The sequence below is a fragment of the Myotis davidii genome, unplaced genomic scaffold, assembly GCF_000327345.1.
Source record: "Myotis davidii unplaced genomic scaffold, ASM32734v1 scaffold150, whole genome shotgun sequence".
Taxonomy (NCBI): Eukaryota; Metazoa; Chordata; class Mammalia; order Chiroptera; family Vespertilionidae; genus Myotis; species Myotis davidii.
The window spans coordinates 485,417-502,627 of record NW_006283437.1 but is presented as its reverse complement, the minus strand read 5'-3'; the positions used below and the strand labels follow the sequence as shown (position 1 = coordinate 502,627).

The 17,211-nt window shown below is 38.3% G+C and overlaps 1 protein-coding gene across 2 annotated transcripts in view; it reads left to right on the top strand.

Moving 5' to 3' along the window:
* The window catches only part of TNRC6A (trinucleotide repeat containing 6A), a 93,724-nt gene that overhangs the window by 24,193 nt on the left and 52,320 nt on the right, over window positions 1-17,211 (top strand). Inside the window, exons 3-6 of one of the 2 annotated variants that reach the window (XM_015563978.1) lie at window positions 108-195; window positions 7,895-7,917; window positions 7,974-8,070; window positions 8,938-8,959. In XM_015563978.1, the coding sequence (XP_015419464.1) occupies window positions 136-195; window positions 7,895-7,917; window positions 7,974-8,070; window positions 8,938-8,959 (202 nt within the window). In that variant the 5' untranslated portion in view covers window positions 108-135. The remainder of the gene's footprint in view (window positions 1-107; window positions 196-7,894; window positions 7,918-7,973; window positions 8,071-8,937; window positions 8,960-17,211) is intronic. The other variant, XM_015563981.1, reaches the window with a different exon arrangement.

Here is a 17,211-nt window from a genome sequence, read left to right as displayed (position 1 = left end):
AATTTGCCATGTCTGTACTTCTAATAGAGTTAAAATGAATCTGTATGCAACATTATTTTTATTTCTTAATACATTTTGGGAAAGTTAATTGCAACTGTATGGTTCAGGGATTTAGTGCAAGAAGAAGAACAGTTGATGGAAGAAAAGAAAAAGAAAAAAGACGACAAGAAAAAGAAGGAAGCTGCTCAAAAGAAGGTAGTATATGTATAAACTTTATATTAAGCAGTTTAAACATAAATTTAAAAATAAAATTATTCTTATTGAATTTTTAAAGCATTTGATTTAATGTTTTAACTTCAGTGGAGTTTCATTTTAAGCTTTCATGTCTTTGACTATGCACGTATAGTAACTTGCCAAATGCATACAATTTAACATACAGTCATTTAATCTTGCCAATAGTTTTTTCAAAGGTAAGTGCTTTGTATAGGTCTTTATCTTCCTGTTAGCTGTTGCTAGGTTTTCATAGTCCATCATTTTGTAAGTGAGAAGAGCATGGAATTGGTAGCTGCATAGAGGGGTTTTGAAAGCTAGCTCTCCCATATAGCATGCAGGACAATATGGCCTTAAACTTTATTTAGCCTCTCTGGGCCTCAAAAGTTTTTTTACATTTTGTAAAATGAGAATTAAGTTAAATGAGATAATGTAATACATACACATAGTAATACACAATTGAAAATAAAATAATACATGAATATAGTAATGAGGGAAACATTAATGCACATAATAGGAAATAAAGTTCAATTTCTTTTTTACTTTTTGTTTAGTACCTGGACTGATCTTTAAAATTTGCAAATTATATTAGGATATTTTAAATAAATCTAAGATAATTTGTTGCAAAAACTCTCTAGCCAATACATCATCAGAAGCTAGTTAAAGCAATACAAATTACAAAAAATAAAAGATTATATTCATAATTACAAAATTTTTTACAAATTAATACTATGGGTTTATGACAGTTAACTAAGCTGGCTCTCGTTTACTGTATCAAGGTTGCAGGGCCTTAACATGTTCTGAAAGACCCAGTGAAATTACTGTCCCATTTCTGTCTTCTAATGAAAAATTATGACTTGTTGATACATACATAACTCTTGTGCCAGGCACTGTGCTAGGAATGGGATATATACTAATGGCAACATATCGCCACATTTAAAAATATATTTTATTGATTTCAGAGAGGAAGGGAGAGCAGGAGAGAGAGTAGAAACATTAATGATGAGAGAGAATCATGGATCGATCAACTGCCTCTTGCACGCGCGCGCGCGCCCCCCCCCCCCCCCCCCCCCCCCATAGGGGATCAAGCCCATAACCTGGACATGTGCCCTGGCTGTGAATCGAACTGTGACCTCCTGGTTCATAGGTCAACACTCAACAACTGAGCCACACCAGCCTGGCATATCTTTACATTATTTAATAGGGAAAATCATAGGATACAAAAATATGGTAGATAGGGAACTGTTGAAGCATGGAGAGAAGGGCTTAACTGGGCCTGAAATGGGGCAGGAGTCAGGGAAATTTTTTTGGAATAGAAATTAGCCAAGTAAAGAAGGAGCTGAATACAAAAGGATTTCACGCAGACTAACCTCAGAGGAAAGCGTCCACAGTCTCCTAGTAAACTGGGTTTTAATGGGGAGGGAGCTAAGGGTAGAAATGTCAGGTGACATTTAGGGGTTGGGAGGGTTGGTGGTAGCTATCAGCTCTTTAAGGGGTTTGGACCATTGAGTTTACCTTGGCAAATTGTAGAATTGAATTGGAAAGGGTCGAAACTAGAAGCAAGGATGCTGGTGAAGGGACTATTAAAAAAAAATCCACAGAAATTTTTGAAAGGATATGAAGGGCGAGGAACCTAGATTGACTCTTAGGTTCCAGATTGAATGACTGTAAGTACATTTTGGGATCAGTTGACCATGTTAGGAGACACACAGAACTGGTCATCCAGCAACGTTGATAAGATGTTGGAATTTAACTCTTGTTTATATCAGTTAGCCTATGGTGAATTGGTTTCACTTCACTCCTTTCCCTGAAGTTCCCAGAACCTGTCCAGGACTTTAAGTGAGGATTTACTTTAACCGGGGAAGGGTGGAGTACAGAGGACCATGGAGGAGGATTAAGATTGGGACGATAGGTGACTCTTATCATTGGCCTTTTGGTTGCTCTCAGGAGTGACTATTGTCATAGTTAGGGTTTGGAATAGGTTTCTAGTTCAAGTATCCCTGCTTTTTGAAAGTTCATGTTGTACCACTTTGCTTTTATGAAGACCTACATTAGTATTACAGAGTTTTGGCTTTGAATTTGGTGATGCCATGGGCCTCTGCAGAGACCTGTGATATAGGATGGTCTTTGCAATCTGATCAGTCCTGGCTCAGGATTTGCTATGAACAAGTTGTGTCCTCCGTAAGTAGTAAGACTGGGGAAGATTTATCAGACTCTCTTCGATGGTGTGAAGGCCATTTACTTAGTGAAAAGAACTTATAAGAAACTTAATAGATTTGTTGAGGAAGATCTATTTATTGATGTAGAATCACTAGTTTAGCAAGCACCTGAGATCCCTGCTTCTAAGGAATCTTAAGATTTAGCTGGTAAGTCAGGATGTATGTGAAATGCTTAAAAAAGAGGCCTAAGGCATTTTTATAACGAGGCATGTTTAGTCCTCTGTTCACTCGCTTCAGTGAGGAAATTCTAAGAAAAGGAGGGTTCACTGGAATTGCTTTGAAGGTTGTTTGTAAAATATGCAATATGAGTATAATCTTTACGTTGTAACATACAAATTATGGCTCTAGTTGTTAATATGTACGTTTTTTCATATTCAGTCTCTAAATCACCTGTGTCTTTAACACATAAGTGATGTTTTTTGTGCCATTTGGCTTCACCAGATCTGAAGTAATAGCTTTCATCCCTGCCTCACTGTATGGTTCTAGTCTCTCATCTCAACCAGGTCCTACTAGAACCATCACCAGAGGCTTAATATGGGGAGTGTTTCCTTCTTTGGCCAGGCCTTCAGCATTGGTAGGGTATTCTGTATGTCCCAAAGACACAGTAATACCTAGTCAATGAACACAATGTAAAGGAAAGCCTAAGACTTCTACTGTTAAGTGTAGTAGGCTAGACTGCCACTAGAGTGAGGCTGTTCTTCAAATTCCAAATAACCAGCTTACAACTGAATTTAAATACAACCTGTTGGTGAAGTGAGGACAGCTGGTATTTCTATAGGCTGGTACCAAATAAATAGAAAAAACAAAGCAAAACAAAAAATCCTCAAGGGGGTACACTTAAAGCCCATATGAAAGATTGTGAGTCATAGGAGTTTCTGGACAAGTTTCCTCGAGCTTGTCTGTTGTAAGAGTAAGCAGGTGTATCCAGGTAGGTGACAGACATCTACATAAGCCAGGTAGGCAGGCCCATTATATAAATGTTGGAATTCTCTAAAGGAAAGGCAGTCTGCCTGTTTCATGCAATCTGTGTACACTTAAAAAAAATTTTTTGTATTTCATTTCTGAAAAAGACTTCAGATACTATATTAGGTATGTATGTATGTATATATATATATTATATATATGGAACTCAGGCATTAAAATTAGTTAAGTGGCTACCATGGTTTCATCAGGGTGACGAAAATAGGTATGCAGTTGAAATCTACTTCCTCAGTTGGTGCGTTTCCAGAACTCAGTACCATGGCTTTATGCTTTGATACAGAACCTTTTTACACATTTGCCTTATTTTCACAATCTAAAGGTAACTTTAAAGCTGGAAATAATAGTCATTTTTATAAGGCATTTAAAAGGTCTTTATGCCATAGATACAGAAAACATAGTTTCTAGTAAGCTTTATAGTCTTTTAAAGAAAATTAACTTCAGACCACAGGTTATATTTTTATTTTAAATAAAAAACCAGATATCACAACTCCTTATATAAATAATCACACACCAATGAGGCTCACTATAATGTTTTTATTATGATAGTTTTTCTTATTTTGTCTATTATTTAAATAGAAAGGGACTATTATTCCTCCTTAAATAAAAATTACACAAAAATTACATGATTTTTTTATGTTTCAGCCCCAGTACATCTTTATGAATAGAGATAACTTTGTTTAAAAAAATTTTATTTTTCAAAAGCCTATTTCACATCTAAGAAGTATGGCTATTTACTTATCTTCTGATTCTAAGATTTAGAAAATAAGTTGGCATAGCATTGAAAATATAGTTTCTGTACTTAAAAAGGGGGAAACAACTGTAGCAATAAGTTGTTACCATACATTTATACACAGGTTCTGTTCTTAGGAGAAATTTCTAGAGGAAATCTTGAATATGCAGTAAGGAGGTTGAGAAATGGGTTAATTATAGAGGGGATAATTTAGTATAACCTTTACTTTAAGTTTGTAATTGTAGTTGCTAGAAAGCATTTAATTGTTGAGGGCTGGAGGAAAGCAACAATACAAATTGGGATCTTATTTTAATTGAGACAGTTTTGTTACTGTGTTAAGAGCTGAAGGGACTTTTATAGGCTTTGTGGATTCAAATGTGCTCTGTTTGAATTTAATTGAGACTTCATTCCCTTTTGGAAATTTTAGTGTTTACTTTTCATGTCTCCCAAAGACCATTTTGTTCTGAGACTGGGCATCATATTCAGCAGTCTAAGTAGCAGGGTTGTTGTGTTCTTCAGTAAGCTAGGTGGATCATTGCACTCATCTAGGGTGTCCCTTTACGGTTCTGCCCCTTATTTTAGCTTCCTACAGTCAGATGCCGCATAACGATGTTTGGGTCAATGACTGACTGCATATACAACAGTGGTCCCATAAGATTAGACCGGAGCTGAAAATTCCTATTTCCTAGTGACATGGTTATAGATTAGTGCAGTACACAAATACCATTGTAGCATGTGGTGTAGGTTCATAGCCTAGAAGCTATGGGGGAATAGAACTTGTCACCCCAAAATATGTCTCTTTGGCATAAGAATTATTTTAGGCTGGTTTATTTTAAGAAACAGCAGATGTGGGAGAAGTTCTGAAAACCAAATAAAGTTACCCTGTGTAACAGACATTTACATTGTAAGGGAAATCTCCATTTGCCAGGGTGTCTCCCTACCTGTACCAGGAAGAGGGGATGACCTTATCTCTAGAAACTCTTATTAATGGAGAAGATAATGACAAAACTGCATAACCACCTTAACCCTGGTTTACTGTGCTTTTCCTGGAACCTTCATCACTGACTCCTGCCAACCCCAGCATCTTCCATGTTTACAGAAGATGTTATTTAAGGTGATGGGTCCAGCTATTTTGGTGAGACCTAGTTTTCCTGGATATTCTCCAATGTATCCAGGAGGTATATGCGTTATTAAACTATTTTGGTTTCCTTCTATTAATTTGTCATTTATTATAGATGTCTCAGTTAAGAGCCCAGAGGGTAGAGGAAAAGTTACTTTTCGTCTCCTGCAAAGCAGTAGGTTATACCATACAGCCTAGGCGTGCAGTAGGTTATACCATACAGCCTAGGCGTGCAGTAGGTTATACCATACAGCCTGGGCGTGCAGTAGGCTATACCATCTAGGTTTGTAAGTGCCTGTGTGATCACACAACCATAGCACCTCACAACGCAGTTCTCAGAATGGATCCCCATTGTTAAGCGGCACCTGACTATTCTTTTTCCTTTTTTTCTTTTTAGACTTATTTTAGTTCAGCAGTCCTGGGTTCTAGACTGGGTGCTACTTGCTAAGAAATCATAGAAAAGTTCCCTTATGACTAACTATCTCATTTAAAACAGGTGAATTGAACTATTACTTCCTTATTCTAATACCTGGCATTGTTACGACATTGTAGATGACTAGAAAGAGAGAAAAAAGCAAGACTGGGAGCAGGTTATTTGCAAATATGAGAGAAAGGACTGAGCTCGGGGGCTGGTAGCAGTGGCTGCTTGTATCTTTTGAATGTTCTCTGTATGCCAGACACTGTGCTAAGCACTGTATATGAGTTAAATCATTTTACCCTCCTACCACACTACGTAGGAGTTTTTGTTCTTGTCTTATAGATGAGGAAACCAAGCTTTAGAGAAGTTAACTAATTTTGACCAAGGTCACAATGTGTAAGTGGTAGAGCCAGGACTCAAAGCCAGGCGGTCTAATTCAGGCTCTGACCTCTTAACCACTGAGTGTGCTTAAGGATGAGTTGGGACAAGTGGTGCAAAGCCCAACAGAAAGAAAACACCTAGCATGCTGGTCTGCCCCCTGGCTAATGCCTTCATTCATTAAGTGAGGCAGTTGTGATAATTACTTGTGGAATCACAGTTCAGGTTTGTTTGTTTATTGGTTTGTTTTCTTGCTTCAGGAAGAAAAATGTGTTCAGAATGGAATCATTCTGCTGCTAGGCTTTTCAGAATTCTTTAATTCTGTTACGCAAGAAGATCCGTATAGCAACACCTCACGTTTGAATAGTGTTGTGTACTTTCCAACTAAAGATGCTTGTATTTTTTATTTAAGCCTCATGATAGCCCTGAAAGGCAAACGGTACAGATTTTTCCCCCCTTACATTTGAGGAATTAGGAAGCTGAGACTGAGGAAGTTTAAATGACAAGGTCATTTACAAGTCAAAAAGAAACAGTTGAAATTAGTTTTGTTTTGTTGTTTTTTAACTTTTTTTTATTGCTTAAAATATTACGAGTAATACATTTGTCTCCTTTTTTGAAATTAGGTTTAATATATTCTATGTAACCCAAGATATAACTAAAATACTACTATTTTAACATCTAATCAGTATAAAATATTGAAATAGTTTCCTTTTTTAATACTAAATAATAGCAGTCTGCTATGTGTTTTATACAGATGAATTTGGACTAGCTATTTTTCAGTGGTCAGCAGCCACGTCCGAATAGTGGCTACCATTTTAAACAGTGCAGACAAACACTCAAATAGTTTGAGTGATATGCTAGGTCCTGGATCAGTTCACAGAAATCTGTTTTACGAAAATGGAACCCTATCAGTTCCATCTTCTCCTCATCCGTTAGGAGCGCTTGGATTCCATGACTTAGATTTCTTCACTATATTAATCCATGTTCTGATGGGCAGACACCTTCAGGTGTCTCTTTGTTGCCATTCTCTATAGATGACAGGCAACTGAATGAGATTGATCACTGTTCTGAAGCAACATGGAGCTTTTCCAAAGGAGTTGCAGACTAGGTGTCCTTTACGTTGTAAGGTCTAGAAGAGCAGCACTTTGTATCTTGGAGTTTAGTAATGTGGTCATGGTTCCATGTACTGTAACTTTGAAAGTAAATTATGGAAGAGATGGGAGAGTTAAAAAAAAAAATTTTCAACTTGTAAAATAATTTTTATGCTAACTTTTTGGCTTTAGAAAACTATGTATGTTATTGTTTGATGTGACACTTCTATACTTCAAAATATTTATATACCAAGTTCTCTCTAATAAGACTGTTTTACTACTGCTAGATTTTTAAAACAGTTTCTCCAGAAATAAATTAAGTGTTCATGCTAATTGACTCATCTTTTGCCATTGTCTTTCCATCAATTTTTTCAAAAATACTTGATCCATATAAAGTAAAAGATGGGCCTCCATTATTTAACATATCACTAATGCTCTAAAACTTGGTAAAGCATGTCAAACCTGGACTGATTCTGGCTCTCCGGGGAGAAAGATAATGTTTGGTGTGTCTTCAATATTAAGGTAATTGCCATATAGTTCTTTACCATATAACTTTATAATGGTATGGTTAAAAATTGGTATTTTTGTTAACAATAATTTTATATGACAAAGCAAATGTGAATTATTAAATCAAGCCCCATGGCAGGCAGTTAAGAAATGTTTCACTTAGAAATAATTTCTGGATATCAGTTACAGTTCAGTCTTTCCTTGACTTCCCTGCCTATCCTTGTGTCTTTTATTTTTTAGGACTCCCATACAGTTGGTCTTAATAAAAAAAGTTGATTTTTGCTGTGGCCTCTGACTATAATCAGTTCTCTCTCTTGAGCCACCGTCAGGAAGCCGTACAGTGCCAGAGCCCCTCTCCGTGTTGTGTCACAGACAGTGGAGGTAGGGTAGGCGTGGAAAGCAGGGCTCATGTCCCTGTGAGTTTACCTTCTGAACATGGATATTTTAATGAATTGTCAGATATGTCAGAAGTGACATGTATTTGAAAATTTTTCCCAATCGATAATACTCAAAAGTTAACTATGTGTAACTGTAATAGCAGGCTAATTATTACTAAATTGACTAAAGTGTTATCTTCAGCTTTTCTTTCAGAAAATTTAATTCATTTTTTATCATTTGAAACAACAATTTTTCAAGCCATTTAAATGTGCAGACCTCATTAGATGCATTAATGGAAAGGTGATGATTATATAAAAATCATTTAAAATTAAGTGATAAATGCAGTCCCATTTTTTATTGTACATTGTCATACAGTGTCTTCTCTGCATTGCATCTACAGAAACATTTTTTTTAAATTTTTTTTACTAAATATAGATAGTATGACAGAAGGATGATACAGGGGCAAATCATGCTAATCAACAGAAAATTTAATTCATTTTTTATCATTTGAAACAACAATTTTTCAAGCCATTTAAATGTGCAGACCTCATTAGATGCATTAATGGAAAGGTGATGATTATATAAAAATCATTTAAAATTAAGTGATAAATGCAGTCCCATTTTTTATTGTACATTGTCATACAGTGTCTTCTCTGCATTGCATCTACAGAAACATTTTTTTTAAATTTTATTAATAAACATTGTATCAGAGACCATCGGGCACATCTATGGGAAAAGCATGCTGTCTTTGCCTATCTTTTCCAATGTATTTCACCTAAATGACAAATTCCTTATAAAAGTGTATATGTCTTATATAATAGTAATCTATTAGCATTTTGTCATAACAATCCATTTCTTTCAGTTTCATATTTACATTGTTTTTTATTTGTTTGTTTTTATTTTAGGCCACTGAACAAAAAATCAAAGGTACGTTTAAAGCTATTTTTATTCTCTTTTATTTTATTTTTATTCACCTCTAGGGTGGGAGAGAGACAGGAATGAAAGAATCAGTGGGGTGGGGGCAGACTTCTTCAGAGGCAGCACATTGGAGTTATCCTTTGGGGTTCGTGCTTTATTGTGATGGATATTACACTTTTAGAATAAACTGCCTCAGGACCTATTTTACAGCTGCCTCTGAAGATGAACACCACTTCCTAACAAACTTCCTTGGTTTAAGCATGTGAGCACAGGGACCTTTCCTTCTGTCTTCCATCAGAAGTCTTATCTGGGGCTACCTCTAGGACTCACCTCGTCCCTTGCTTTATTTCTTGTTGTTGTCTGTATACATTGTGCCCTACTCCATCGTGTAGGCAGACCTGATATCCACTCTATATTATCACTGAAGATAGGAGATTGCTAACCTTATGGTCATTTGTACCAGTATATAGCAGGCAGAAGACTTCAGGGAGGTAAGGTAACAGGAACTGACTTCCTCTCAGATCCTAAATCAGGAATTCTTCACCCTCCCAGGAATTGACTTACCTGCTAATGAAATGTGTAGGGTTCTCATGCTGAACTTATTAGGCCTAAAGATTCTGAATTTTTACTCTGAGCTGTAGCCAAAGTATGTGCATTTGGTTGATACACAATCAGTATTGCCTATTTTAATTTGTGGTCAGTGTTGGTGAACGTAACATTTATTAGGTACAATTGTATAAGAGTGAACAAAAAATAGTTGTAGCTTATATTTTATTGGAGAAAGTGGCAATAGAAGGGCATACCCAAACATGATGTATAATGTGATGTGATTTGGTTAAAGTAAAAATGTTGAATTGTCCTGGAGTCTAGAGGGGTAATAATTAGCTTAACACAGTGGATTAAGGAAGGCCTCCTTGAGGAAGACCTTGAGGTTATGACTCTTAAAAGATGAAAGAGCCAGTCCAAAAAATAAGAATGAAAAGGCAGAGGGATCAGCATGGTGAAGGCAAGAGATAGGCAACAATATGATGTTATGCATAGTGGTGGAATTTCTAGAACATTAAATACCCAGTGATAAGTGGACAGGTTGGAAGGGTTTCTCTGAAGAGATAGGTAGGGGCCAGGTAAAAGAGAGCTTCATATCCTGTGTGTACCAAGATGGGACTTTTATGGGCAGTTAGGAGCTACTGAAGAGTTTAAGAGGCGTGACATGGTTGGTGTTTTTTGTTCCATCTTTAAAGCTCTCAGTCATTGTGTATGGAGAGTGTTGGCTGGAAGATGGAGCTGAGAAACAGAAAGGCACTCGGAGCAGAGGAGGCAGGTGGGCAAGACAAGGGAATATTTAGGGAGTGATTATAGGGGTGTTGGGAAGTGGCAGAATATAGGCCCGGAGGTAGGCAGACGAGTGCTTATGCTGGTTGCAGGGAGAGCCAGCAAAGGTTTCTGCATTTAGAGGTCCTGGTTATAAGCTGTGCTTTAGGAACATCTCTTTGTCAGTAGAGTTGAGTGTCACCAATAAAAGCAGCACCAGAGACGGTAGGGAAGGCATAGAAAGGGTAACAAAGATCTCAGCTGCCGTCTTGGCAGTAGGGGCTGTGAGGCATAAACAACTGGTGAGATCAGAAGAAGGATTGAAGGTGATACATGGCTTGAACCTGGATGTCTGAGAACATTGCAGGGATGTAGAATGATGTTGGGAGGAACGGTTGTCACATTACTTTAGTAGGAATGTGAGCAAATTTTCTTAAAATTCCACTTCCTCACACCACTCTTTAGTTGTCCCTTGCTCTTTGCTTGAAGACCAGACTCCTCTGGTTGGCTCTCAAGGCCCTCTTTAATCTGACTTCCCATGGTCTAACCAACCTGTTTCCATCACTCCCTTACACTTTTCCGAGCAGCCTTCTCAGCCAAGGATGCCTTGTAGCCTTTCTAGCCGGCTCGGAGCTTATCTTTCAGTCGATCGCCCCGACTGCCATTCGTCCCTCCTTTTCTGATTTCTTAGGACGTGATGATATGTCTTAACTTTGGGGCACTTGATTATGTTCTCTCTTAGATTTTTGACTGGATATCCCATGGATATTTGTATCTCCAACATAACCTTTCAGTACCTATTGTTTGTATCCTTTCCAAATCTAAGTCATCCTTTTAGATCCATACATCAAATATGAGCAGATTTGAATCTCCTGAGAATGTCAGGCCTCAGAATGCATTATGTTGTTTTGCCTGCTCTTTTACTCACTCATTCTTACTTTGATAGCAGCTACCTTCATAATTGGTCATGTTTGCTCCGGTTCATGCAGGTGTGTTGCTGACCTTTGTGCTATGTGTAATGCCTATGTGGTGCTTATGGTTTGAGTTCATGGGAATTAGAGATTACCAGCTGGAAACTTGTGGGACAGGTTTGGCCCACAGTTGGTGGTGGTGTTTACTAAACTCTGTATTTTGGGATAATTTATGATTTACAGAAAAGTTGAAAAGATATTACAGAGAGTTTCCCATATACACCTCACCCAGTTTTTCAATTATTGACATCTTCCATTTCTGTGGTACATTTGTCAAAACTAAGAAACCGACCGTGGTACTAACTGAACTCCAGACTTGATTTAGATTTCACCATTTCTTCCATTAATGTCTTTCTGTTCTAGGATCCAATGCAAGATTCATGACACATTTAGTTGTCATGTCCTCCCAGTCTCCTCTGGTCTCCATAGGGTGCTTGTATTATTATCCTTTAAATTTTTTATTGCTAGCATTAAAAAATTAGGAGACCCCCTCCCCCATCCAGAATTGCAGTTTTTATTGCAGTTTGGACTGTCAGCATCGTTTTTGGTCTTTCTGTGTTAGAAAGTCTGTATAAAGCCCAAGGTTAGTCACATGTGGCTATCGAGGCCTTGAAATGTGGCCGGGAAGCAGAATTTTAATTTTATTGGTCTGCACAGGTCTAGAGCCTTCTTGATTGCTGAGTCAAACTGAGCATAACTAGTTACTGCAGCACCCCGTGGGACTGTGCGGTAATGAGCTGGTTCTTCCTAAGGCTGCTGCCATTTCCTGTTAAGTAACACCCTCCAATGTTGCTGCCGCTCAGTGGTTCAGCTGCTTGTATGAAAGTTGGATTTTTGTAAAGTTTCATAAATTAAATTCTTGACCAGTTTTTTTATGTGTAGATAACTAGATGGTTATTTCTTGGTGCAATGGATACATGATTCACCTAATAAAAACATGGACTAGTGTAATGAGTGGCAATGAAGTTCTTGAAGGTTTTATTTTTGCCTTGTGACTTGAACTTTAGAAAACTGTAAAGAGCATGGATAGTTGAATGTTTGACTATTTGAAATATTTTAAAAATATAATTATTATGGCCCTGGCCGTGTAGCTCAGTTTTTAGAGCGTCATCCTGACATGACCAGGTTCGATCCCCAGTCAGGGCACATACAAGAATCAAACAATGAATTCATAAATAAGTGGAACAACAAATCCATGTTTCTCCCCCTCCTTTCTCTCTCTCTCAAATCAATAAATAACAATTTTTAAAAATGGTATATTATGATTATTTCCTTAAAACAACAGTGTTGAAAAATTTACAGTGAGATACAGGAATAGATGGATAAATTTAACACGCCCTGTGGCCTTTATCATGTAGGGCACATGCCTGGGTTTCGGGCCCAATCCCCAGCAGGGACATGCAAGAGACAGCCAGTCAGTGATTCTCTCTCATCATTGATGTTTCTCTCTCTCCCTCTCTCTTTCTCTCTGAAATCAATTTAAAAAGAAAAAAGAAATTACAAAAAGTAATCCTTTTTATTGAATTTTGGGAAATGTTTGGGACCCAGAGGAGGAGCCACAGCAGCAGGCTGGGAATTCAGACTGTCCTTAGAAACCTGATGAAGAATAAAGGTCATTTAAAAAACAACAACAGGTTTTTAGTTCTTATTTTGGAAGCATGCTGATTGTACATTCCTTACAAAAGAACACACACTGCTGCCTTTGCCGGTGCGGGTCAGTGGTTATAGCGTTGTCCCAGGCACCAAAAGGTGGCAGGTTCCGTTCCCAGTCAGGGCACATGCCCAGGTTGCGGGTTGGATCCTCTCTCCCGCCCTTCCTTCTTCTCTTTAAACATACATACATACATACATACATGCAGATTTATGTTAAAAAAGTGCACTGATAATTTTTGACAGCTAATATTTATTTGTCTATCTATCTATGAATCTATCATTCCAGTGCTTCTTTAGGTGACTTCATGAGCAAGCTGTATTTCAGAGACTGACGAACTCAGAGCTCCTAAAGGAGGAGAGGGGAGCCTGGATAGAAGCAGGAATAGAGAAAAACAGATTTGTTTTGTTTTCTGGTGGTCACATGGGGAAGCATAGTTTATTACTGCTGTTCTCATTCTGGATTAAAAACTCAGGAAAATTGAATCAACATTTAAAACACATTTTTGTTCCTGCCACAGTTGGAAACCATTGTTCTTACTCAATTCTACCCTTACAGTTTTTTTGAATCAAACACAATCTTATTGCTTAAATCCATTGATCTAGGAAGTGATCAAAATACATGTTAAATCATTTTGGAGACATCCTGACATCTAACTGTGTACTTAACTGTGTGTGTTTCACTGTGCTTTATATACTCCATTTAGTTAAGGAAAATATTCTAAACATTTAATTACTAATAACAAATGGGCCCTGGCCAGTGTAGATCAGTTGGTTGGTTGGTTGGAGCATCATCCTGTACACCAAAAGGTAGCGGGTTTGAATCCCAGTCAGGGCACATTCTCAGGGCACATTCGGAAGACATCTGATCCATGTTTCTCTTTTGCTTCCCTCCTCTCCTCCCCTCCTTTGCCCTCCCCTCTCTTCCTCTCCTGACCCCCTTCTTCTCTCTAAAATCAATTTTAAAATATTAAAAAAATAAGCAAATGGGTACCACTGATTCAGAATATGTACTGGAACAGGGTCCTACAGCTTAATGTCTTAAGAGTAATCCTTTTAGCCTTAGCTGGTTTGGCTCAGTGGATAGAGTGTTGACCTGTGGACTGAAGGGTCCTGGGTTTGATTCTGGTCAAGTGCACATGTCCAGGTTGTGGACTCGATCCTCATTGGGGGCGTGCAGGAGGCAGGCAAACAATGATTCTCTCTCATCATTGATATTTCTCTTCCTCTCCCTTCCTCTCTGAAATCAATAAGAATCCTATCTAATAATAGACAAACATGGTAATTGACCGTACCTTTGCTATGCCTCCCATTGGCTAATCAGCACGATATGCAAATTAACCACCAACAAAGGTGGCGGTTAATTTGCATACATAGGCTCCAAGCGCAGAGGGAAGACTGAAGGCGAGCTGGAGCAGCAAAGACGGAAGACCGAAGGCGGCTCCAGCCAGAGCGAAGGCCTGGGTCCCGGGTGCCAGCGGAAAACCTGTGCCGGCAGCCAGGAGAAGGGAAGGCCTATTGCATGAATCTCTTCATGCAACAGGCCTCTAGTAAAAAAATAAAGGAGTCATCCTTTTTTTGAATTTTGGGAAATATTTGGGACGCAGGGGAGGGGCCAAAGCAGCAGGCTAGGAATTCTGAGATTTGTGCATTGGCAATTCTAGTATCACCATTTATAGGTAAAGTCAAGGCCAAGGAAAAGTTAAGTAACTAACTCTACTGGGCTTTACTGTTTCTTTTACTTTGAAAACAGCCCTGTAGTTTATTGGAAGGCAAAATAGGAAGGTTACACCATTGCCCATCCTCTATAATAAAAGCCAAATATGCAGATCTACCGAACAGCAGAACGACTGGTTGGCGGCAGGCAGGGCCAGCAATCAGGTGGTGCCAGGCCAGCCAAGGAAGGTTCCAGCAGGCAGACCCCAGTGCACGAATTTTTGTGCACCAGGCCTCTGGTGTTTTTCAATGAGTGAACTAAAACAAGGCATCTTTTGAAAATATTCCAGAAAGATTTTAGGTTTTGTAGTATTTTCCTTCTGATTTAGCAGAGATAAATAAAGAATTGTATCACCAGCATAATTGCATGAACCAGGGAGGATTTGACAACTTTGCCATGTGTGAGATGGTTGGCTTTTTAGGAATCATTAGAAAAAACTCTTAAATTGTTTCTTGCACCTTTGAGTATTGATGAAAAGGGAGTTTTGAGGACCAAGCTAAAAACTAATTCTAACAGTTTTCTCCATGCTTCAGGCCTCTGTGCAGTAAAAAATGTATACCGTATAGAGCAAAACACCTGACTGCTAGTTAAGTGTGAAATGCTTTGCTCCAATTCTAAGGAAGGTGTAAAGCAATGCTTCTCAGCCTTCTGGCCCTTTAAATACAGTTCCTCATGTTGTGACCCAACCATAAAATTATTTTCGTTGCTACTTCATAACTGTATAATGTTGCTACTGTTATGAATCATAATGTAAATATCTGATATGCAGGATGGTCTTAGGCGCCCCCTGTGAAAGAGTCGTTTGACTGCCAAAGGGGTCGCGACCCACAGGTTGAGAACCGCTGGCACTGTAGAGACTTTTGACCCCTCACCCCCCCCACAAAAAATCACAGCACCTCTGTTTCATGCATTCGTCAAACGGATAAGAAAGCAGCTTCTGATGGGCTTGGGCAATACTTCCTTTCTAGGTGTTTATTGCTGATAAAATTTGATAAAATTATAGGACGCAGTATAACTATTGGAATACATACTACTAGATGATTCAGTTGGAGTCCAAGGAAGAAAAGTGTTTAATTTGCCCCCCCCTCATTATTAAAAAATGTACTTCTTTACTTTTTCCTTTATTAAAAAAAAGATTTCTTCAAATTGATTTTTAGAGAGAAGAAGGGAGGGGGCCGAGACAGGGAGAGAAACATCAATTCAGAGCAAAACATTGATTGGCTGCCTCCTGCATGCCACCCTACTGGGGGTCAAGCCAAAACCTGGGCATGTGTCCTGGCCGGAAATTGAACCAGCGATCTTTCTGTGCATGGGACAGCGCCCTACCAATTGTCACTGCTGGTACCAGCCATGTTTCATAATCTCGTGAGGTCTTGGGAAACAAAAATGAAAAATAATTGTGTACTAATTCATTACCCAAACTTAGGATCCAGAAAGTACCATTGTTTTCTTCAACATTTATGAAATATTTATTGTGTGACAACCCTGTTCCATGCACGATTGTACATGAACAACAAACCCAAGTCCTCGTCCCCACTGCCTTTCCATTCTCACCTTTGTTTTAGTTTACTAAAGGTAAATATATGTACCTGGGATCTCAGCTTACCACTTCGCTTTATCCACAGAAGCTTACTTTTCTTAACCACAAAGCCTCCTACAATAAGGAACTTTAGGAACTTGGGTGACTTGACAAAGGATTACTTTACTACATAGATTTTTAGGAGCTATGAGGCACAGATAGGTTATGGCTTGGAGCGCATTGCCTGACCTTGTTCACATAATGTACACATAGAAAATGGTATCTGTGGGACTGTTAGAGTACAAGAAACAGTTTTAAAATTATTGTTTAAAACCTGATTCAGTATTAATGAGCCCATAGTTGGAGGCTGTGGGAGCATCCTGGAATTGTGTCCTGAGCCCTGAGATTCTACCTTGGCACAATAAGTCTTCAGTTTCAAAGAAAACAAATCAGGTGGATTAGTAAGAATAGCTGTATCAGTAATAACCAGGAAAGAGAAAGCACAAGACTAGGAAAAAAGACTGTATGTGCCATAATTTGCACTTGCATTCGGTTCTAATAAGAGTAGTAGCTGTGCGTCAGGATGCGTCCTGAGTGAGAGCTCTCAGTGCTGTATTCTTAGCAAAAATGTGCCGTATAAAACAGGACAGTCATTTCCCCCTTATCCACAAGGGACGTGTATCAAGACCCCTAGTGAGTGCCTGAAACCACGGAGAGTACTGAACCCTATATATATATAATATGCTTTTGTTATATATATGTACCTGTGGTAAAGTTTAATTTATAAATTAGACACAATAAGAGGTTAACAAAAATAATAGAACATTTTTAGCACTATACTGTGATAAAAGTTAGGTGAATATGGTTTCTTTTAAAGTGTCTTATTGTACTGCACTCACACTTGTGATACAATACCTACGTGATGAGATGAAGTGAGATCTTCAGAATAACAGGCAATTTAAAACTGATTTATTTTTGGAATTTCCCTTTTAATGTTATTAGAACCATGATTGACTGAAAGTAACTGAAACCGGGGAAAGTGAAAACGGAGATAAGGTAGGGGGCGGGGCTACAGCTGTACTTAAGGAAAACT